This window comes from Narcine bancroftii, chromosome 5 (assembly GCF_036971445.1).
Source record: "Narcine bancroftii isolate sNarBan1 chromosome 5, sNarBan1.hap1, whole genome shotgun sequence".
Lineage (NCBI taxonomy): Eukaryota > Metazoa > Chordata > Chondrichthyes > Torpediniformes > Narcinidae > Narcine > Narcine bancroftii.
The window spans coordinates 108547746-108572249 of record NC_091473.1 but is presented as its reverse complement, the minus strand read 5'-3'; the positions used below and the strand labels follow the sequence as shown (position 1 = coordinate 108572249).

The window sequence follows — 24504 nt, the reverse complement described above, 5'->3', positions numbered from 1 at the left end:
TTTCACTCAAGTTACTCAATTTCCTTTAACCATCTCCAACTTAAACTTGTCGCTTTTGTTTAATGTAGGCGTTCATTAAGCTTCCATTAAACACTTGCAATTATTTCTTAGAATCTCTTCAAAAAGGGGAATAAAAATCAACACACAAAATATAGCAATTGTTAAGCTGCTGTTAAATTATGAAAAGTTAGATGGATTTCAATAAAACCTGTTCAAAATACACTTTGCTACACACTGTGATGCAAGTAAATAAAATGGCGAAGGTGGAATTTTGCACACTTGCCATCAATAGGCAATGAGTGCAGGTGGAGGGACAACCCGTTACTGCACAAGACATTGGTAAGACCATACTTGGAGTATTGCGTACAAATTTGGTCATCTAGTAAATAAATTAAGATGGAGAGGGTGCAGTGGAAGAAAAATTAGAATACCACCAGGATAGGTTGGCTTGAATTAGGGGATGGATAAATTAGGAAATTTCTTCCTAGAGTGTAGAGTGTCAGAGTCCAGGGATGGGGGGGGGGGGAGATTATAAAATCATGAGTGGCATAGATAATAGTCATAACTTTTTTCCTCATTTCCCCCCTACCCCCCATAGTAGGGGTATCTAAATCTAGAGGGCATCAAGGTGAGAGGGTAATGATTTAACAAGGACGGGAGAGGCACCTTCTCAACACATAGGCAGCTCGTTCCATATATCCACCACCCTAAGTGGTAGAAACTGGTGCAAGTGTATCATTCCAACAACATTTTGACAAATACACAGATAGGAGAAATTTAGAGGGATTATGGGATGAATGCAGTCAAATGCTCACACATCTTGGGCTGAAGAGCCTGTTCCCACGCTTATGAACTCTGTGGCTCTATCAAACCTCAGGTGTTTTCATTTTAATGGATGCCAGGGGATAATGAATTATTTTTAAATTTATTCATGGGTTGTGGCAATTACTGGAAATGCTGACATTTACTGTTCATCCCTTATTGCCCATAGACTTAGTGGACAGTTATCTTTTAGAGGGCTTAAGTCCTCATCTTTTCCACTTATTTTGTAGGTTATTCTATCCACTTCCACATGCTGCCATATTGTGAAAGTGTGTGAGCACGCGCGCGCTCCCAAAAAAGCGAACATTCACTGCTATCTGAACATGAGAGTAAGAGGTTTGGAAGCAACACAAATTTACAAGAATCCTCAAAATTCATTCCCCCAGTATCACCACATTATAGGAAGGATACGTAGTCTTTGGTTAAAAAAAGTTCACTCATATGTTGCTTGATTGGAGGCTACTAGCCATAAAAGGAGGTGGACAAACTTAAATTGCTTTATTTGGAGAGTTAAAATATATAAAAGGATGGGGACATAAATGGGGTAGGTAGTTGGGTTCTTTATCGCATGGTGGAGAGGTCAAATACTAAAGAGTATAGGATTCAGATGAGAAGGGGAAAGTTTAAAGGAAATGTGCAAAGCAAGATTTTTTTTGAGTAATAACCTAAAGGGACCAGAGAGGCACCTTCTTAACACACAGGGTGGTGGGTACATGGGATGAGCTGCCTAAGTGTTAGAAACTGATACAATTGTAATTTTTCAAAGACATTTGGACAAATACTTGGATAGGAAAAGTTTAGCGAGAAATGGGCCAAACACATTGTGAAAAGAAATGGTTAAAGCAGATGTGAATAAAGACAACAAAGCAGTATTTAGAAAGAAGCACAACCAGACAAGGAATTGAGGGATAGAGACCATTTGCAGAGAGATGGAGTCAGTTTATTGATCAGCATAGACATGGTGGTCTGACATGCATGTTTCTCCACTATATTGTTCTTTGCCTTATTTCACAAGAAACAAAAATCTCCCCATAACTCAAAATTGTTAATATAAATTAGCTGCAGCAGTTGGCATAGCAGTTAGCACAATGCCTTTACAGTGCTAGCGATTGGGACCTGGGTTTGAATCCCACTCTGTCCTTAAGGAGTTTATACATTCTTCCCATGTCTGTGTGGGTTTTCCCCAGGGGCTCCGGTTTCTCCCACCGTTCAAAACATACTGGAGGGGTAGGTTAATTGGATGTAAATTGGGCTGCATGAGCCAAAATGGCCTGTTACTATGCTGTATGTCTAAATTTAAATCTCAAGCAAATCATTGGTACACAAAAATATTACAAAACTATTAAATATTTCTTGGGGGAAAACGCTACTTCCTGGTTAGATATGAAGAGGAACATATTGTAATAATTGAAAATGTGGTTTAAAAATAGTAAATGATCTGAAACCCAAAATGGTAAAATAATTGTTACCTGATGTGCTCAATAAAGCTCCTCTTCATCAGTTGAGCATGAAGTTCTTTTACTTCAGCTATGTTGTTCTAAAATAAGAATTATATTTGATGAACTATTGGGCATTCAGCAACAAATGCATTTATAATAATTTTCTATTCAATGTCAATATTAATTCCTTCCACAAAATACTGTCCATAGGTGGAGTCAAAATACTACCAGTTTTCTAATGACAGCTTATGCAAGAATAATACAATATGAAGATTTCAGATTTATTGTCAAGAGTACATACATGACATCACATGCAATCCTGAGATTCTTTATTCTGCAGGCAAGCAGAATTACTACTTGTTGGTAGTGCAAAAAAACTAAACAGATAACGAATATAAACAAACTGCAATACAGAGAGAATTTTTTTTTTTAATCAATAAAGTGCACAAGTAAGAGTCCTTAAATGAGTCTGATTGAGTTTTTGTTGTTGTTGAGTCTCATGGTGGAGAGGTAGTAGCTGTTCCTGAACCTGGTATGCGAGTCTTGTGGTATCTTCACTTCTTTCCTGATGGCAGAAGTGGGAACAGAGCATGTGCTGAGTGGTGTGGATCCTTGATGATTACTGCTGCCTTCCCTGTCAATGTTCTCGATAGTGGGGAGTGCTTTGCCTGTGATGTCCTGAGTTGCGTCCACTACCTTTTGGCGGGTTTTACACTCAGGGGTATTGGTGTCCTCATACCAGACCATGTTGCAGCCAGTCAGCACATTTAACACTACGCATTTGTAGAAAATAGCCAGGATTTCTGATGTCATAGCAAACCTCCACAAACTCTTGAAGAAGTAGAGGCACTTACGTGCTTTCTTCATGTTGTCTTTGGTGCTTTAAGTCCAGGAAAGATCGTCCGAGATGGTGACTCCCAAGAACTTAATTAACTTAAGAAGGTACACCAATGCTTCTTTCTGAATCGTGCTGTTAAATATTCTACCAAAGTTCTACAAGTGTACTGTGGAAAGAATACTGAGCAGTTGATTCACAGTCCAGGAACACAGAAGGCTGTAGAAGGTCAAGCCCAGCACAGGCTCTAACCTACCATCCACTGAATGCATCACTATGAGGCACTGCTTCAAGAAGGCAACCAGCTTTTTGTGATTTTATTTAATACCTGATTCAGGTCTTCCCAAAACTTTTCCACTTTCTCACATGTCCAAATTGCATGTACTGTTGTTACTGTTTCCTTCTTACAGCGAAAACATCTGTCTGATACTGTTGGGTCCCATTTATTTAACTTTTTGGATTGAAGAAGATGAAATGAACTGACCCAGTGTGTAAAAGTAGATGACACAAATTTCTTGTTTATTTTCATTGTGTGATAACGTTGTTTTAATTGGTTTAATGTATCATATATGTTGAACGTTGAGTGGGTGGGGAGGGGGGCTGAAGGAGGGAGGGAAGGGAGGGGGGAAAGGGGAGAAAATGACACTATGTATATTCAAGAGGGAAATGTTTGTGTGTATTTTGGTTAATATGGTTCATAGTGTGAAAAATAAAAAATAAAAATTTTAAAAAGGCAACCAGCATCACAAAATAACCCTCAATCACGCTGATAACAAGTTCTTGCTGCTGCCTTTGCAGAAGGTACAGAAGCCTGAAGACTAGCACCTCGAGATTCGAGGTAAACATGAAAAACTGCAAATGCTGGGGTCTACTGCAGTACTTAAAAGTGCTGAACTGGCACTGGCCTGAAACATGGTCTTCCTTTTACTCTCTATGGATGCTGCATGACCTGCTGAACTTCTCTAGCACTTTTGAGTACAAGGTTGAATAACAGTTTCTTTCCAATGGTTCTCAAGCTCATGAACATCCCCTTATTATATAAATTATACACCAATTCAACATCACAAAAAGGCTGTCTTTATTATTATAATGCACCCGTTTTTCTTATACGATGGTAACTGAATATTTATCAATTCTTTTTAATTTAATATAGCCTATTGTAGCTTTGTTCTTTACAAAGAACATGTTCATTGCAGCAAATAAGAATTTTGGTGCTTGTGTACATTGCATAATGGATAGGACAATAAACTAATCATTATTGGTTATAATTTTCTTCACTTTCTGAGCAATCTATAGTCTTTGCATTGTACGTCACCCATTATGGCAAAAATAACTAACAAGATATGCTTTACAAAACAATAAACCATTGGTTTATAATTATCTAGTCTTCTGAAAATCTAATCACATCTTTTGTTGATGAGCTTATCAAAACTATATACATTAAAAAATTGAAAAGTCATTTGCATCAGATTTGAAAATTGAATAGAGATCACAAATTTAGTAATATTTAGCAAATTTTTTATAAATTTGGATGAAACAGCTCTCCCAAAAGATATGATAAACAAGTACCTGGTTTTTATTGTGTCCACAATAATCTTTATTGCAAACAGGAATTGCATCTTCCCTTTCCACACACATACCAGTGCACGTTAGGTCTGGGTGGGTTATCTTCACATACAAAACATACTCACCAACAATCCAAGAACCTTCTGCTGGATGGATGGCTCACCAGGAAAGGACTGGAAAAACAGGAACAGAAGTCATCGATATGGACTCTTCAGTATACAAATTTATAATCCAAAAAATGTTTTAAAAGGATAAAGTAATTTAACTAGTGTCATCTGTGGCAACATATTGCTGAAAGAAAGTTCAGGTTAGGTCAGTCAAACACTATCTGACATTTACACATCCATAACATATAACATATATAATAACATATATAACAATTACAGCACGGAAACAGGCCATTAGGCCCTTCTAGTCTGCACCGAACCAAACACTCCTCTCTAGTCCCACCTACCTGCACAATGACCATAACCCTCCACCTTCTTCTCATCCATATATCTGTCTAACTTTTTCTTAAATAATAAAATTGACTCTGCCGCCACTATTTCTCCCAGAAGCTCATTCCACACCGCTACCACTCTCTGAGTAAAGAAGTTCCCCCTCATGTTACCTCTAAACCTCTGCCCCTTAACTCTTAACTCATGTCCTCTTGTTTCAATCTCTCCTACTCTTAACGGAAATAGTCTATCCACATCCACTCTGTCTATCCCTTTCATAATCTTAAATACCTCAATCAAATCCCCTCTCAACCTTCCACGCTCCAAAGAATAAAGACCTAATCTGCCCAATCTCTCCCTGTACTCTAGATGCTTAAACCCAGGTAACATTCTGGTAAATCTTCTCTGCACTCTCTCCACTCTTTTTATATCCTTCCTATAATTAGGCGACCAGAACTGCACACAGAACTCTAAATTAGGCCGCACCAACGCCTTATACAATCTCAACATCACTTCCCAACTCCTATGTTCCATGCAATGATTGATAAAGGCCAGCATACTAAAAGCCTTCTTCACCATCCTATTCACATGAGTTTCTACCTTCAGGGAACGATGTACCATTACTCCTAAATCTTTCTGCTCTTCTGTATTCATCAATGCTCTCCCATTTACTACGCATGTCCTGTTCTGATTCTTCTTACCAAACTGAAGCACCTCACACTTATCAGCATTAAATTCCATCTGCCATTTTTCAGCCCACTTTTCTAAGCAGCCCAAATCCCTCTGCAATCCTTGAAAACTTTCTTCATTATCCACTATTCCACCTATCTTAGTATCGTCTGCATATTTACTAATCCAATTCACCACCCCATCATCTAGATCATTAATGTATATAACGAACAACAATGGGCCCAATACAGATCCCTGAGGCACACCACTGGTCACCGGCCTCCAACCTGACAGACAATTATCCACTACCACTCTCTGGCCTCTCCCCTTCAGCCAATGTTCAATCCATTTGACTATCTCAAAATTTATACCTAAAGACTGCACCTTCCTAACTAACCTTCCATGTGGTACCTTATCGAAGGCCTTACTGAAGTCCATATAGACAACATCCACCGCGCTACCCTCATCCACATTCCTAGTCACCTCTTCAAAAAATTCAATCAGATTGGTCAAACAGGACCTTCCGCCCACAAATCCGTGTTGAGTGCTCCTGATCAGACCCTGTCTATCCAGATATTTATAAGTACTATCGCTAAGAACTTTCTCCATTAATTTACCTACCACAGACGTCAAACTTACAGGCCGATAATTGCCAGGCTTCCTCCTTGAACCCTTTTTAAATAACGGAACCACATGCGCAATACGCCAATCCTCCGGCACTATCCCCATCTCTAATGAAATTTGGAAAATTACTGTCAGAGCCTCTGCTATTTCCTCCTTTACTTCTCTCAATGTCCTGAGGAAGATCCCGTCTGGTCCTGGAGACTTATCCACCTTTATATTCCTCAAAAGCCCTAACACTACATCTTTCGTAATCACTATATTCTCCATATTTACCCAATTTGCTTTTTTTTTTATCTCACATATCCCAATATCCTTCTTCTTGGTGAATACCGAAGAAAAGAAACTGTTCAATATCTCCCCCATTTCTCTAGGCTCCACACACAGTTTTCCGCTCTGATTCTCTAAGGGACCAATTTTGTCTCTCGCTTTCCTTTTACCATTAACATATTTGTAGAACCCTTTTGGATTAATTTTCACCCTGCTTGCTATAGTCTCCTCGTACCTTCTTTTAGCTTTCCTAATTCCTCTCTTAAGATTCCTCTTACATTCAATGTATTTTTCAAACATCTCCTTAATTCCATGCTTCTTATACCTAATGTACACCTCCCTTTTTCTTCGAACCAAGTTTCCAATATTCCTTGAAAACCACGGCTCTCTCAAACCTTTTGCCCCTCCTTTTAACCTAACAGGAACATAAAGCTTTTGCACTCTCAAAATCTGATCTTTAAAAGACTTCCATCTCTCATCCTGCCTATAAAACAAATTGTCCTAATGCACACCCTGTAAGTCCTTTCGCATCTCCTCAAATCTAGCTTTTCCCCCAATCAAAAACCTCAACCCTTGGCCCTGACTTATCTCTTTCCATAATGACATTGAAGCTGATGGCATTATGATCACTGGACCCGAAGTGCTCGCCAACACTAACCTCCGTCACTTGGCCCATCCCATTTGCCAACAGTAACACTGCTCCTTCTCTGGTCGGCACCTCTACATATTGTTGTAAAAAACTATCTTGCACACATTTCACAAACTCTAACCCATCCAGCCCTTTCACAGAATGTGTTTCCCAATCTATATGTGGAAAATTAAAATCTCCCATAATTACAACCCTGTGCTTATCACAAATATCCCTACAGATTTGCTCCTCTAGGTCTCGGTCCCCTCCAGGTGGTCTATAATACACCCCTACAAGTGTAACCTCTCCTTTCCCACTCCTCAGTTCCACCCAAATAGTCTCCGTGGACGAGCCCTCTAATCTATCCTGCCTAAGCACTGCTGTAATATTCTCCCTGTCAAGCAATGCAACACTACCTCCTCTTGCCCCTCCGACTCTATCACACCTAAAGCAACGAAACCCAGGGATATTCAGCTGCCAATCACATCCCTCCTGCAACCATGTCTCACTAATCGCTACCACATCATACTTCCAAGTATCAATCCACACCTTCAGCTCATCCACCTTTTTTACAATACTCCTGGCATTAAAATATATGAACTTCAGAGATTTCCCAATTCTTAATCCCGGTTTTCCCTCATCTTTAATAACCACATTATTTCCTTTTCCTGCCAATTGCCCTTTATCTTCTTCCAGAGCATTTCCTTTCTCAATCACCTGCCCATCCATATTCAAATACTTACTACAAACTTTCTTTGTTTGCATTCTAACTTTCTCCTTACTGCTCTGTACTATTTTGCTCCCTCCCCCCAACCATTCTAGTTTAAAGGATCCTGAGTAGCCCTAGCAAATACCCCTGCCAGGATTCTGGTCCCCCTGGGATTTAAGTGTAACCCGTCCTTACTGTACAGGTCACATCTTCCCCAAAAAAGGTCCCAGTGATCCAGAAACTTGAAACCCTGCCCCTTACTCCACCCCTTCAGCCACGTGTTAATCCTCCACCTCATTCTATTTCTATAGCTCTTTTTTAATTACATCAACCCTGTCAAAACCATTGGGTTTTTTTTTTCTGATCATTTCAGAAAGTTCTTGCTCTGCTGATATTTAATTCACTAGCCTGATATTAGTAGGAACGTCCTTACAGCAAGACTGCAATTTTCCATCCTTTTAATACCTTATCCATGTTTAGAGAAGGTTGAAAGATTACAGCAAATATTACCATCCCAGCTTGGAATGCAATTGTCCAGACCAGGCAACTTATTCACTCTATACATAATCAGCCCTTCCAGAACATTCTATTTTTCAATTACTTCTACCTTCTCCACTTCAACTAGTCTTTCATCACCATCTTCTTCCTAGTATGTACAAATATTTGAGCTACATCTTGTGGTTTTAGAGGTACATCAACCAAGTCCTCCCCCCCATGAATTCCACCCCATCTCACTATCCACTTAATGTTTCATTGGTGGAGCAGATTTTTGGATTCCCTTTTACGTTAAATTGCATTCTATTCTCAGAGCCTCCTAAGGCCAGTATCTGAAGCTCAACCATCTCTGCTGCCTCATCATCGATTATCAATCTATCAAAGCCATAATTGGGAACATTTGCTGCTGTTTTGACAATGTTTGATTTCATACAAGGGCTGTCAGAAAATGGTGCAGCTGATGTCTGCAATCAACAAATAAAAAAAAGATAAACATTACCTATCACCTCCTCTCCCCACCTCTCCAACCTCTGCCTGCCACCACCCTACCTCTCCTCCCCCACCATTGCCTGCCCCCTCCCTCCTTGCCTGTCACTTCCCTCACCTGGCCCTCCCGTCCCTCCCCTGGCCCACCTCACCCACCCCCCTTGCCTGCCATCTCCCTCCCCTGGCCCTCCCTTCCTCCCCCTTACCTGCTACTCCTTGGACCTCCCCATGCCTACGCCACTTCCCCTGGCAGTCCCCCCACCTACCTGCCACCTCTTTCCCCTGCCCCCCCGCCAACCCTTCCCTGGCCCTCCCCAGCCTGCCCCCTCCCTCCCTTGTCCTCCTTCTGCCTGCCCCCTCCCTCCCCTGCCTGCCCCCTTCCTCCCCTTCCTCCCCTGGCTCTCCTCTGCCTGCCCCCTCCCTCCCCTGGTCCTACCTGCTACCTTCCTCCCCTGCCTGCCATCTTTCCCCAGCCCTCAACCCCCTCCCTCACCCCTCCTCCCCCAACTCTCTCCCCCTGCCACTCCCCCCCCAATCATTTTATTCAAACCCCTGTCTACATATTGATCATACCTCAATGAAGGGCTCAGGCCCAAAATGTTGGTTAAGTATCTTTAGCTGCATACAGTATGACCTACTGAATTTCTCCAGCATTGAGTTTGGGCTCAAATCACAGCATCTGCAAAATTTCGGGTTTCATTCAAGGTTGGAAGAAACTACAAAAGGTAATGAATGCAACTCAGAACATAACAAGAATGTTCCTTGCCTCCATTGACTCCATTTTCATCTGTGGCCTACACAAAGCAGCCAACACACTGAAAGACTCAACAAACTCCAGACACATCCTCTTCCCTCCTCCCAACAAGGAGAAGACTTAAATGTGTGAAAACACACCAACAGACTTAAAGACTATTTTGTCCCTGCAGCCATCAGGCTCCTAACTGAACTCCATGACCACTGAACATATGACATTTTCTGACTTTGCCTTGGGTTTAGCACTCTTCCTGTAAACATTATTAATCTTCTAACTCAAAAGATTCTGTAATTATTCTCATAAGCCAAAGATGAATCACTAAATTTTAATTTTTCAATTAAATAGATTTAAAAGTTAAAAACCCACCTACCTTGATAATTATCTTTACACTGTTATTTTGCTTGAAGGAAAGTATGAATGGAATCAGTCCTAAAATGGGGTCATTCTATCATTATATGCAACACATGTGTAACATACAGCACTTCCGTGCTGGGAGCCTAGCCTTCTCCTACCGTAACCACAGTAACAAATTGGTGATCTTATGGCCCCTTGACAATATGGAGTGAACCTTTGATGCAACGTGCACAGGCTATCCCTAAAGTTGGAGGCGAGCAACGCAGATGTTCAACAATGAGGTACTGGGCTCATGGCTGCATTCTGGCTGGTGCGATGAGTGTGGATATTGCTGGGATTGACAGCAGCTGCTCTATCAGAATTCTAATCCATTCTGGACTTAACTGTGATGACGATAATCACATCAATAGAATTATCTAGATTCATTTACCAACAGTCTTCTGATTAGAACATGAGGTTGAAATTCCTCAATGGTTTGTTCACACAAGCCACTTTGATATTCAACTGCAATACATCAGAGAATGTGGCATTATCTGTTTGTGTAAAGGGATCAGAGTTATCTTTGTTTTTTTTTGGTTTTTTTTTTTTTTTTTACGAAGTTCAAATAGCTATCAACCCACTGATCAAAAAGTTAGGCACCTTTCTTTAAAGCATTATCGTTTAAAAATGAGCAATTTACTAAGTTGAATCAAGAAACTAACAACACATAATGAATCTACAAATGAATAGGAAAGAAAATGTTGCAATATCTTTCATCAATCTTTTGTTTCCACTGGTTCCAAAACAGGTTGGGAATTAAATATTGCACAAAATAACTGGGGTAATTAAAATACTAATAAAGTGACCAGTTAACAAAACCCATTTTTTAATGCATCGATCTAGTTAATTATAAACCGTTCCCTGAGGAAAAGTGGTGAAAGCAAAAAAGGGATAAATATATGATGAAAAATAAAATGAAAGGTTGTGATCCAAATAAATAGTTCTGTATTTGGCATAAAATAGCATTTTTCCTCTCTCCCTGCCCCCAACTCTGCAGTTCCATCTGGCATTTAAAACAGTGGATGTTGCTTTGTTAATACAAGATCAGGATCACTATCTGAAACAACCATACAAAGATTTGTATCATATATAATTTCTAATATTACACCATGATTAAAATATTAAAATCCCAGGGTCATTCAACTAACAAGTAATTTGTTCATTGGGATAGTGTTTTATGCTGGTTGAAATGCATCAACATAAATACAAGACTGCCTGTACTTCAAAAAATGATCACCAGGACACATTAAAACTGTCATTTTAGGTCACTCATGTGTGTAACCTAGAACTTGGTCTGGGAAGACACTATGTGAGGATGAGGAAAATATGCAAAGAGTCGAACAGATCATCTCTTATCAAAGAATCAACCATTGTTAAACAGGAAAGGGAAAAAAAACATTATTCCCCATTTAAATAAAATTACCTCTAGTACTTTCATAAATAATTCTAAACCCTGATTTTCTATAAAGTGCTTGCAGGTGGTTGGAGATTCATCAGTCAGGTTCCAAAGTGCACTAAGCGTAAACTTTAAAGTGGTATCCACCAATGACTGAGTTGTCTTCTGTTCTACTATATGCAGTAATTTCTGTGAAACAGAAGAGAGCATGCAGTTCACAAACATAAATAATGTCTTACACAAGTGTAATGATCAAGTAACCAAGAGAGGTAAACTCTCTTATTGACACAGAGACAAAAAGAGAAGGTGTCAAGCCAACACAAAAGGCATTACCAAGTGTTTACACTAGAACTGCCTTGCTCAGATACAATACACGAGGCAACTGTAAGACTTTCTTTATATTGTGCCATTAACACCATCTCAATGTCCAAAGATATTTTAAAGCCAATTAAATATTTTTGTAATGTACAAAATGCAGCAGAAAATTTGCATCTGCCAATTCCCACAATGTATCAATGACAATCCTAAAAACGTATTAAAGGAAAAATATTGCCCAAAATGCCAGGAGTAACCCCAAGGATCTTCTTTGAAGCAATGTTATGAGATCCTGTATCAGGAGTACCTTGAAGAGAGGCTTAGGAGTAATGGAAGTTAAACCTAGAATTTAAACTAACTCAAAAGACAGTAAGTGAAAATAAGTACATCCAGCTGAGAACTACAGTTGACAAATCAACCAAAAGCTTAACTCTTTCCTTGACACAATAGAAAGTAGCACAAGCTAGGCTGTACCACTACAGCAGAGCCTGTTTATTAAAATGTATTAGTTTCCTGTAAAATATTTGTCTGAAACAAAATACTTTTTAAAAAAAAAAAGCAAAGAAAAATAGGAAGAGAAATATTAAATTCTTTAAATTGCTAGACACCTAACAGGAGCCAAAAATAATGCCATACTTATCTGGATGGATATATATTAATTACATAAATTGCAAATCTCCTTTCACTAACAGGATTGGGGAGCAAAATCTGGCTTTTACATTAAAAATATTCCATTTAAAATGCTAAACAAGCTCTGATATGGTAATGAAATCTATCCTTCGAATCTGTGGCAAGGCAAGAGCAAGCATTTAGTTGATTTGTCGCTACCATATATTTCGGCGTACAAGTTGTGAAATCAAAAAAGTCTCAAAAAAAATGGAGGGAGGGGAGGGTCGACTTGTACACCAGATATACTTTTTAGACCTTAAATTCAGCTCAAAATCCAATTCATGCTGATAGGCGTACATGTTTACCCATGAAAAACCCAATTCAGCATACCAGTCGACCCATGAGAAACAAAAATAAAAACCTGACTGCCACAGATTTTCATTGAGATTTTTATAGTTTCATGTTTTATTTTCTTTGAGGTAAGTGGATTTGTTGGTTTAATTTTAATAATCCTGTATAATGACCCTTTTTTTTTTAGATCTTGTGATTTATTGTAATAGTAATTAATTGATTTTTGTAATTTGTATTATTTGTATTTTTGTAATAGTAATTAATTGATTTTTGGTCCCAACAAAGCTCAGGACCTTCGTGATACCACCATCATCACCCTGTACAAAAACAAAGGCGAGAAATCAGACTGCTCAAACTACAGGGGAATCACGCTGCTCTCCATTGCAGGCAAAATCTTCGCTAGGATTCTACTAAATAGAATAATACCTAGTGTCGCCGAGAATATTCTCCCAGAATCACAGTGCGGCTTTCGCGCAAACAGAGGAACTACTGACATGGTCTTTGCCCTCAGACAGCTCCAAGAAAAGTGCAGAGAACAAAACAAAGGACTCTACATCACCTTTGTTGACCTCACCAAAGCCTTCGACACCGTGAGCAGGAAAGAGCTTTGGCAAATACTAGAGCGCATCGGATGTCCCCCAAAGTTCCTCAACATGATTATCCAACTGCACGAAAACCAACAAGGTCGGGTCAGATACAGCAATGAGCTCTCTGAACCCTTCTCCATTAACAATGGCATGAAGCAAGGCTGTGTTCTCGCACCAACCCTCTTTTCAATCTTCTTCAGCATGATGCTGAACCAAGCCACGAAAGACCCCAACAATGAAGACGCTGTTTACATCCGGTACCGCATGGATGGCAGTCTCTTCAATCTGAGGCGCCTGCAAGCTCACACCAAGACACAAGAGAAACTTGTCCGTGAACTACTCTTTGCAGATGATGCCGCTTTAGTTGCCCATTCAGAGCCAGCTCTTCAGCGCTTGACGTCCTGCTTTGCGGAAACTGCCAAAATGTTTGGCCTGGAAGTCAGCCTGAAGAAAACTGAGGTCCTCCATCAGCCAGCTCCCCACCAGGACTACCAGCCCCTGCCCCCCCAAAACTCAAAATGGTCAACCAGTTTACCTATCTCGGCTGCACCATTTCATCAGATGCAAGGATCGACAACGAGATAGACAACAGACTCATCAAGGCACATAGCGCCTTTGGAAGACTACACAAAAGAGCCTGGAAAAACACCCAACTGAAAAACCTCACAAAGATAAGCGTATACAGAGCCGTTGTCATACCCACACTCCTGTTTGGCTCCGAATCATGGGTCCTCTACCGGCATCACCTACGGCTCCTAGAACGCATCCACCAGCGTTGTCTCCGCTCCATCCTCAACATCCATTGGAGCGCTTTCATCCCTAATGTCGAAGTACTCGAGATGGCAGAGGTCGACAGCATCGAGTCCACGCTGCTAAAGATCCAGCTGCGCTGGGTGGGTCACGTCTCCAGAATGGAGGACCATCGCCTTCCCAAGATCGTGTTATATGGCGAGCTCTCCACTGGCCACCGTGACAGAGGTGCACCAAAGAAAAGGTACAAGGACTGCCTAAAGAAATCTCTTGGTGCCTGCCACATTGACCACCGCCAGTGGGCTGATATCGCCTCAAACCGTCATCTTGGCGCCTCACAGTTTGGCAGGCAGCAACCTCCTTTGAAGAAGACCGCAGAGCCCACCTCACTGACAAAAGGCAAAGGAGGAAAAACCCAACACCCAACCCCAACCAACCAATTTTCCCCTGCAGCCGCTGCAACCGTGTCTGCCTGTCCCGCATCGGACTTGTCAGCCACAAACGAGCCTGCAGCTGACGTAGACTTTTACCCCCTCCATAAATCTTCGTCCGCGAAGCCAAGCCAAAGAATTAATTGATTTTTATGTACAATTGCTTTAACAGATAATCACAATTAACATTAAGGGATGGAATGTATATTTTAACACCTTTATATTCCACTGTTCTATTGCCATTCATGTGGAAATTCATGGGGGTTTTGTCCACTTTTCCGATATTTGCCAATGCAAACTGGTGTTTCTCTTGATTCCGTAAAATGAACTGGTGAAAACGTACTTTATGATCAAGATCTTTTGGTAGGTTCTATGTAATTTTTTAAAAAATTGTAATACCAGATTTTTCCTGTTCCTCAAACGATTGCATCAGCCTACTGTAGCCTCAAAATCTTTAGAGATCTGGGTGATACTTTGTCCACTACAGTGCAAATTTTATTTTGGGTGGCCTTGTAGCAATCTTGCCTCTATTCTGCAAAGTGATTTTCTAACTCTGGCCAACAAGTGATTCTTTTTCTCAACAAACATTGCCTTTTTGGTAAAGTCTTAAAGTCTCTTCTTTCTTTCTCCAATCTCTTACCAATTTCAAATTTTCTTGCAACAGCACAGTTATTTTTCTTGGGTATTTCTATCACTTTCAGTTTAAAACTCACTTCATACTTTCATCGTGAATTGCATGGTTTCAATGGACCCTACATGATAGCAATCACCTCCAGCCAACGCCCAGCAGTTCAATCTGCGCGATTTTTGGGGGTCGACATATGCCAGTCAATACCCCATCTCCAACATCCAGAAAATTGAGATTGACATATACACTGGATATACCATAAAACCCTTAAAGTGAGGGTTGACTTATACACTGAAATATACGGTTATAATGCTCAGTTGCAAATTGTTTGGTTTCTGAGATTATGCATTCGGTTATTCCAAAGGCATGAGCACAAAATTCCATGCAATGTTTTTCTAATAAAACAAGAATTGATGTATTTAAATTATCATTCCCTGGTGTCATTTTAATGCACCTGAAAAATGGGTTTAAACAAATAAAAAGCATATCTAATGAGATAATTAGACTGTAACGGAAGAGAAAGTCAACATTTCAGACCACTGATTTTTCATTAAAACTTGATAAAAAGTAATTAATTGAAAAATTAACTCTGCTTCTCACTCTCAGATACTCCCTTTCTTGTGGAATATTTTCAACAATTTCTGTTTTTAAAAATCCCATTGGTTAGTTCTATTAATTACATCAGCTTTGATAAACAAAAAAAAACAATATGGCACAAGCCCCTGAATGGTTATGAAAGCAAGTACAATTCCAAAAGATTTCCCAAAGCAGCTGTGTAATCAATGAAGATAATTCACATTTAAATTCTTTGATTATTTGTTCTGGTTCACTGATGCCACTTATTTCTTATTTCCTTATTTGTACTCTCATGAATGAAAGATGCAAACAGACTGACGTAATGCCAAAAAATATGATTACCTTGACTATGAAGAGTTCTGTCCCAAGTTGGGCAGTTTGTTCTGTTGAAAGCTGCAAAACATGTTATTTTGAAAATTAAATTACTTTATCTTCCTCCACTCTGATCTATTAGATTGATTCAAAGAAGCCCACAAACTCAACAAAAAATACTAGATTCACCCTTTTCTCCACTTTTAATAACTGTTCTTTTTTTAATCTTTTGCTGCCATTTATTACAATAGCAAATTATTTTTTTTAAACTTGTGGATAAAAATCAACTTGTAAGTATGTGAAATCGGAACTCATTTGCTATCAGCACATGACCTGCAGATCCTTGGCTTATTCATTCCTCCCTCTTCTCTGTAATTCACATTTTCTTTCGGCATTGCCTAGATTTCTTTTTAAAAGATGTACACTAGGTTTTTTTTTTTTAAAATTTGCTTTTCAATTACAAAATAAACCTAGTTTGAAGTTAAATGTTTAAATTATTAGTGGAGATGAATAACTAAGATACTAGCATTTAATACATTAAGATACTAACATTTAACAAAGTTCAAAATTAACTAAAAAAAATTAAGCAAGTTTTCCCTTTCACGGATAGCTGAAAGAATTTCAACTCCAAAATTAAGCACAATACTCTGACGAGTTAAACAAATTAGAAAATGCACACCGAACTGTGTCCCTACAAATGTACATACCTTTGCTGCTAAAATAGAAATAATAGCCACTGCCATCCTCTGCATGTTTTGATCTTCGTGATTACAAAGCCACTGCATTACCAATTTGGCTGCCTCAAACCTAGGAGGAAAAAAATAGGTTAATTCTTCAAGAGAATTTTTTTTTTAAAATTACATCAAGAAAAAATACAACCTGCAAATTTGTGTAAGAGCAATGACAAAATTAAAGCACCTGTGTTTAAAGCAACTGATTGTATCTGTCTCTTACAGTTCGCTCCATCATGATTCCTCAGTTTAGTCTTTCGAAGCAAATTCAGAATGTCAACTTCATATTTTCATTTGAAATCAGAGGCCAAGAATCAACTTGCTAACCAAAGAAGTATGCAGCTACCCTTGTTCTCATCTCTTTAATAATATCCAAGCTCCAAAATTAATTTAGTTTAATTTCATTTATAAAATCTAGCACGGTAACAGGCCCTTCCAGCCAATGAGCTGGAGCTGCCCAAATGCACCAATTAACCTGTACGTCCTTGGAAATATGAAAGGAAACCAGAGCACCTGGAGGAAACCCACACAGACACAGGGAAAACATACAAACTTCTTGCTTAAAGCACCAGATTTTAACCTGGGTTGCTGTGGTGAATCTCTGCTAAGCTGTCTGTCTTCCCTTCGGCGAGCCTTGCTGTACTAACATTGGCTGTGCATTATCTCTACTGTTAAGGACACTCCCCTTGGGCATAACTGTGTCTGCACCCATTGTCTTTCATTATTGTACCGTTAGTTTCTGTTAATAAAAGCCATGATTATTATTTGACCACATCGTTTTTGTCTACTTCATCAACTGGCACTGTTATAGCATTGTGCTATAGACACCAGTTCAGGTTCGATTGCCTGGTTTGTTTCAAATTAGTCATCCCAGTCTTTGACATAGGTGCAGCTTTATTCAGGTACTGCAAGACAGCAAAGGGTAGCAAATTTTAGGAAAAGAATATTTATTGCTTAATAATTTTCTCCTCCATACAACTCATAAAAGATTCCCATTTAGATTGAATGCCAAATTAATTAGTTTTCTCAATTTTTTTCTCCCCTACACATGTTCATTTCCAATAATTCAGATTATAATAATTCTTTAACAATGTGGATGCCATAATGATCATTTTTAATTTTGATCATGCCGTCAGAACATTTTAAAATTACAAATTTGTCAGACCATTGTATGAGATGGTGAGAAAGCACAGGGTGAGAGGAAGGAAGCTAAAATGGTTTGACTTGCATTCATTTAATTAAGAAGAATTTGTGTACCTGTACTTCCAACAAAAAGCTGACAGGATTACTTGCCTGTTAAATGGGACATCCTGTAGGATACGATCACTGCAAAGAGACAACAGACAGTTCTTCTGCAGCTTGAAAAAAAAGAAAAATAATATTGTTACGAGCCCAAAGGACCCCAAAACCCAGCTGCAATGGACATTCACCAAGACTAGTTACTTAAATAAATTTTGTTTTTAATTATCTTTAAACATGAAAACAGAATCAAACTTTAACTTATCTCTATTAACTTAACTAACCTTAACCCCCTTCTGATTCTAAGTGCACGTGTATATAATGTAATGTGTGTAAATTTAAGAAGAGTTATTTGGTTCACAGTTCAATCTCACTTCTCATTCTTCCAAGTTCACTGGTTGTAGGCAATTCTTATACTGTGCACAGAATTTAACATGTATAAAGTTCACCAGGCTTTGGTGCTCGAAAGGTAAATATTTACCGCTCAGGAAGGTTCTTTGGAAGTTTGCAGAGATATTTATTGTTCCAGGATGTCCACAACTGAGGTACCACCATTAGTCACCTCAATGTCTCGCTGATGAAACTTGATTACCAGATAGTAATCTCTTTCTTTCAGGCTATCACAGAGTTCCTTTCTGTTCCGCTTATTCCAAGAGAGACATCAGACAGATAGCACTTTCAGCCATCTGCCACTCTTGAACTTTGTGTTTCCAACCAGCTTCTCCTGGCTTGCACTGTTCAGCTGCTTTCAGTGTGACACACACTGGCTGAGAGCTTGTCTCCTTCTCCCTCTCTCTCTCCAACTGCCCATGTGACTCTCTCACTTGCAAAAAAAAACCCCCAGCTTCTTCAGCAAAGAACAGGAGTTATCCTTCTTGTTCAAGCTGTTGTCTTAGGTAAACAAAACCCAGGAGTGTCCCTTCTGTGAGTACTTTGTAGAAAGGTCAGAAGCCTTGTAGTTATCCATCAGCCAGCCTGTCTCCAATGCCAAACAATGGTCTATTCATTTCATGACCTCAGTTCAATTAGCACCTACTTGTGAAATGTGCATTCTCCAAAGTTTGTGCAATGTTACTGAATATGAATTCTTAGTATTTCAAATAAGATGTTTGAAAATGCGTGTATGTATGTAAACCACTCTAATCTTACCAAGTTCCTCCCAATATTTATCCATTACAATATTTTGCCACCAAAGGCTAAAATTTATTTGGCACATTTAATATCATATAGTCTCTTAACTATATTTCAAGCAAGTGAAACAGCAAATTTTCCAAAGTCAGAGTGGCTATGGGAAATGTAGCAAAAAAGGGATGAATATGGACCCATTCCAATTGTTCTCTTCACCACCAAGATGAAATCAGCATTGTGTTTTATAATGCAAATGATCTTGAAAAAGATTATTTTCTAAAATATCTTCATGAAAATTCTGATTTTTTTTTAAAGGAAGTAGAAAGTTGATGAAATGGAAACTTAACAAATGTCAGTTTAAATTTGATTAGTAATAAGTCTTGAAATGTTGGTAATGGGAGAAACTGCTTGGCTATATTGAATTGTCAAGAAATCTTGTGTTGAAGGTTGAAAATAAGTTATTGGTCTGGAACAAGGGAGCACAGGTGAGATTGGAGAACCCAGGGGGTTAAAGAGAAAATTAAAGTAAAGGGTTGGGAAAAGAGTAGGGCTCAGATGCAGTCATGGGGTTCAGATCAAAAAACAATGTGAAGTAGGTTGATTGAGCACTGACAGAAATTTAAATCTTCATTTTTCACAGGTAAGGTGCCAAATGTCTGAAAGATGACAAGTATGATATCTTCATTCAAGAAGGTAAACATTGATAAGCCAGGAAATTTTAGATCTCTTAGCCTAATGCCAGTGGAAAGAAAATTATGGAAGGAAGACCTCCCCCACCCCCAACCTAGAAGATGGTTGCAATCTGGAATACACTACTTGATGTAGTGGTAAGGGAAGGTGCATGCACAGCATTTAAAAGGCATCTTTGATGAGCACTTCAATGACCAGGGCACAGTCAGTAATGGACCAAGCACTGGTAAACACAATCAATAAAGATAAATGCTAGATGGTGAGCAAAGACATGATGATCTGAAGGGCCTGCTCATGTCGTGTACGATTCTACCACTAGATACTTCTTACTTTCTGGGTCCCTTGTATTGATATTTCATACTTAAGACTGTGTTAAGAACACAAGAACAAGAAATAGTAGCTGGATTCAAACCCTTGAGTCTGCTCTGCAATTTACAAGGCAAGCCTTTACCACAAGATTTTTCTGCCCTATCTAGTTATTGCTTGATCCTCCAATCTCCAAAAAAAACTCCCAGTTTTGAATTCCATCCATGTATCAACCTCTACGTCCACCAGATTAGAGAATTTCATAGACACTCAATGCCAGACAACTCCGTAACAAGGCTCCAAAAGGAACATGGTACAACATACGATGTTATTACATGCATGTCTGACACAAATTGCCACGTGGTTTCATAGCAGCAAGTGCCTGATCAAATATTATCAGTAGTATGATGTGTCTTGGAAATTATCACAAATATCGTGTATCCCAGATTGCACAGAATTTGAATTGCAGAGAAGATCAACGAAAAGTAAAAGACTCTGCAAACTATTTTCTACGTAATAGTTCTGGAATTCAGTGCACAAGGCCCTAAATCAATGGGAAAAAAGTTACCACTTAATCTCACCTTAATAACAAAATGAAACTTTTATTTTCTGGCTTGCTGTGAAATACAGATATTTACAAAGGCTTTTTACAGTGTCACTGCATTTGCATCTTTCAATAATCACTTAACCAGCACAGCTTACATGAATCAGTCTTTCTCCAAATTTGGAAAGTTTCTAGCTAATTAAAAATGACATGTAGCCTAAAATAAGATGACTAACTGCTTGATAATGGTAATTGATTATGATTTTGTACGTTTTATGTTGCCTTTTCAGCTCTTTACCTGTTGATGGTTGGGAAAATGTTCCATGGCTTTCAGCAAGAGATGTGTTACTTCTGTCAAAAGGCGAACAGGCATGCCAGCAGCCAAGTCCTGTTTTGTCAAATTGAATACACATGCACTAGCCGCTAGTTGCACTGGTAGATTTGTAGAATGGTTTTTCATTCCAGTAACCACAAGCTGAAATAAAAATGAAAATTGTACAATGGGACATTTTTTCCTCCGAGAAATTTTTAATTTGATTTCTATCTTTTATAAATGCAAGTCTCCCATGTTTGGATTTTAAATTAAATAGAGTTTTGCCCAAGATATTTCCCTGCTAATTATCAATGTTAATCTCCTTTCAGTCTCCATGCTGTCACACATCAGCAATAACAACAGCAAAAAAAATTCATGGAGGTACATGTCAAGATCAGCAACTTTCCCATCTTAATAAGAAAAATATTACTTACCAAAAATTTTAAGCCACTAGCAGATAATTATTGCAGCATCTTGTGTTGCACAGATTACAAAAACAGTATTCCGTAAGTCATCAGCCTGGATTTTGTGGAAAATGGCAAAGCCCAGGCATTTGCCTCTGACCTCAAAGTTCAGCCAAAAAGATCTAGTTATCTTAATGGAGTGTTCTGCTCCTTTCCCAGCATTGGTAATGTGACAGTTCAAGATAATCCCCAGCTTTGTCACAATTATTGTCAGCAAACTTGCTAAATAGACAACAAATTGTAAGATTTTCACAATAAACCAAGAAGGGAAAAAAAAACCCACGTTTTTGGGAAGCCAAGATTGATCAAAATTAAAGGAAAATGACAAATTACAAACTGAAACTTCATTTTTAAAATAAATTTTCAAACATTTGAAAAAATTAAAATCAATTCAAGCTATTTGTTTTGAACAGAAATAATCATGACTTTGACTCAAAAATCTTGCATAATGCACAAAACTTTCCAGAGCAATGTATTTCTGAGTCACTCATTTGTCAATTTTTTTTTAAAAAGGAAGCATTGCTATTCAGATGTCAATTTACCTTAAGTAATTCAGGCTTTGGTTTCTCCATGCTGTGAGTGAGACTAAAAAGATGGAATAATGCTTCCCTGACAAAAAATGCTCTTTCACTATATCGACGTAGAGCTTCAGATATTTGTACTTCATTTGCTTCTCCAGAAACCTTTTAAATACAAGAGGAAATGTTACAAATTGTTTTTGATTATTTTTCTCTTGCATTGTAATATACATTCTGCAGTTACAGTAACTGACCATACCTTATTCCTTACAAATTAATCCTATTCATTTGACTTGTGAAATTCCAAAATTGTTATTGGAGCAGTTACATGCATCAAAAACAGATCTCACAGAGATTGACTTGAATAAATAATTAGCTTGCCACTTTCATCAGTTAAACACCAGACCATTAAAGTCACCATGGAACAGACAGCAGCAAAAGTCCTAAAATGAGGACTGCTCAGACTAGATTTTCCAGTCTCAAGCAGGTCTTTTAAAATTCAAATTTAAGGAGAATAATGAAGGGATGAACAAGCAAATTTTGATAGCTTATTAACTAAATGTTTTTTATAAGAATTACAAAGTACAAAAAAAAACAAATAAATACATATTTGTTCATTTCTGTGACTTCTGTGCATGTATGATGCACACAAAAGCCTGCTAAATTTTAAAATTTGAGAGTTTCAGAAGTCCAGATTCTCAGGTGGTCCAGATTTCTGGACTTTTATTGTATTTTATTGTATTAAAAAATAAATGTATTTAAGTTACATCATAGACCAGCAGCAATAGAAATTCATCAAGACAATGGTATCTTAAAACTATATTTTTTATTAATAACTATTAATAGTTTAACATCATCTTTAAATCTAAACTTAACACCAACTATGTGCACAAGTGTGTGTGTGTGCGTGCCCGCATTACCCAAACCATTAGGCACAATTCTGAAAAGTCAATTCAAAGTTTAGTCTTAGAAATCCTCTGTTGAAATCCAGAACCTTTAAACTGATGTTCAGAAGTAATTATGAAGTAGGTGAGACGCCGAGTTCTTATCAAGTTGCTTTCAAAGGAATGTTCTTTCATGTGAATGATTTTTCACAACTCCCCTCTTTCTTGTGAAGGAGCTACTAAACTTGTGACTTCATTGCTTCCACAAACCCAGGCAAGGGTTAAACGAAATGACTGTTAGAATGGTCATGATCCAAGTATAGGATTGATCCTGTTCCCTTTACCCAGACTAATCAAAAATGACCATTACAATGAGCAAAGTATCACTGCTCTCCTGTGATAAGGAGAAGCAGCAGAAGTGATTATCTTCCCCAAAGTCACTTTAATTTTGTTTCTCCAGATGACTTCCTGATTAACTAAAATGTTTTTTCAAATGTCTTAATCACATGACTCGCTTCACCAAAACTGGTTTTTCAGATTAATTTTCCCAGAACCCTGAATCATATGGCAGATGGGCTTCGTTTGAACAGAAGTCTTCCTTAGTAAACCTTCATTGTTTCAGTCTTTCAATTGAGAACAATAACACTGGTTTTATGGCTTTGAATTAGGTGCCAGGCTGCCTTGTTCAAAATCTTGTTATCGGTGAATGTCTTTAACTGTGCCAACTCCCTCAGTGTAACTTACTAAGATATAATATATAAAATAAAGATTAAAAGAAACAGAATCCTGCAACACCTCCTTTCAAGAGACATTTTTGAGTTTGTGAAGAACAAAATTTTAAATGCAATCTACAATTTTTCTTTTAAGATAACCTTAATTGTCATTGCACAAGTACAACAAAATTGAGTACACATCCTGATGGTGCACACATACATCAAACAAATAAAATATAAAAACAATACAATATTCACTGTTTGGCAGTATTCATTTCATGTATAGCTCTGGGATAAAAACTGTTTTAAGTCTGTGCATGATTTAATGGAACTAAAATATCTACTAGAGGGCAGCAGGTCAAACAAATGTGGACTAGGGTGGTAAGGGTCTTTCAGGATTTTGGTTGCTCTAGTAAGGCAGCAAGATCTGAATAAATCCTCCAAAGAGGGCAGTGCGCAGCTGATAATGTTCTGGCCTGTACTGATGATCTTCTGAAGGTTCCTCTTGAATGCTGCCAAGCAGTTGGCAAACCACATTGGAATGCAGTAGGCCAGCACACTCTTGATGGAGCAGTGATAGAAGGACATGAGCAATTTCTCCTGCATCTCTGATTTTTCTGAGAATCTTCAGGACATGGAGTCATTGTGCCTTTTTAACTACTGCGATGGTTTTTGTAGTCCAAGAGAGATCTTCAGCAAATGATGTACCCAAAAACCTGAAAGCACACAGTCCCTATTGATATATAATGGGTCTGGAACTATACTGTTCCTCCTGAAGTCTATTATAAGTTCTTTTGTATTTGAGGAGTTACCATATAACCATTTACGGAGCGGAAACAGGCCAGGTTGACCTTTTGAGTCTGCACCGGTTCACTACAACAACTCCACTAGCTCA

The 24504-nt window shown here is 38.5% G+C and overlaps 1 protein-coding gene across 5 annotated transcripts in view; it reads right to left on the bottom strand.

Annotated features, from left to right (window-relative positions):
• zyg11 (zyg-11 family member, cell cycle regulator) overlaps window positions 1-24504 on the bottom strand; it is a 132844-nt gene that overhangs the window by 29346 nt on the left and 78994 nt on the right. For all 5 annotated transcript variants that reach the window (XR_011357860.1, XM_069938702.1, XM_069938701.1 and 2 more), the window contains exons 6-13: window positions 22037-22177; window positions 21016-21192; window positions 18104-18168; window positions 16787-16886; window positions 16110-16160; window positions 11548-11709; window positions 4788-4835; window positions 2292-2359 (exon numbers count right to left, since the gene is read on the bottom strand). Coding sequence is in view for 4 of the 5 variants with exons in the window: in XM_069938702.1 (XP_069794803.1) it covers window positions 2292-2359; window positions 4788-4835; window positions 11548-11709; window positions 16110-16160; window positions 16787-16886; window positions 18104-18168; window positions 21016-21192; window positions 22037-22177 (812 nt within the window). In the remaining variant the exon portion in view is untranslated. The remainder of the gene's footprint in view (window positions 1-2291; window positions 2360-4787; window positions 4836-11547; window positions 11710-16109; window positions 16161-16786; window positions 16887-18103; window positions 18169-21015; window positions 21193-22036; window positions 22178-24504) is intronic.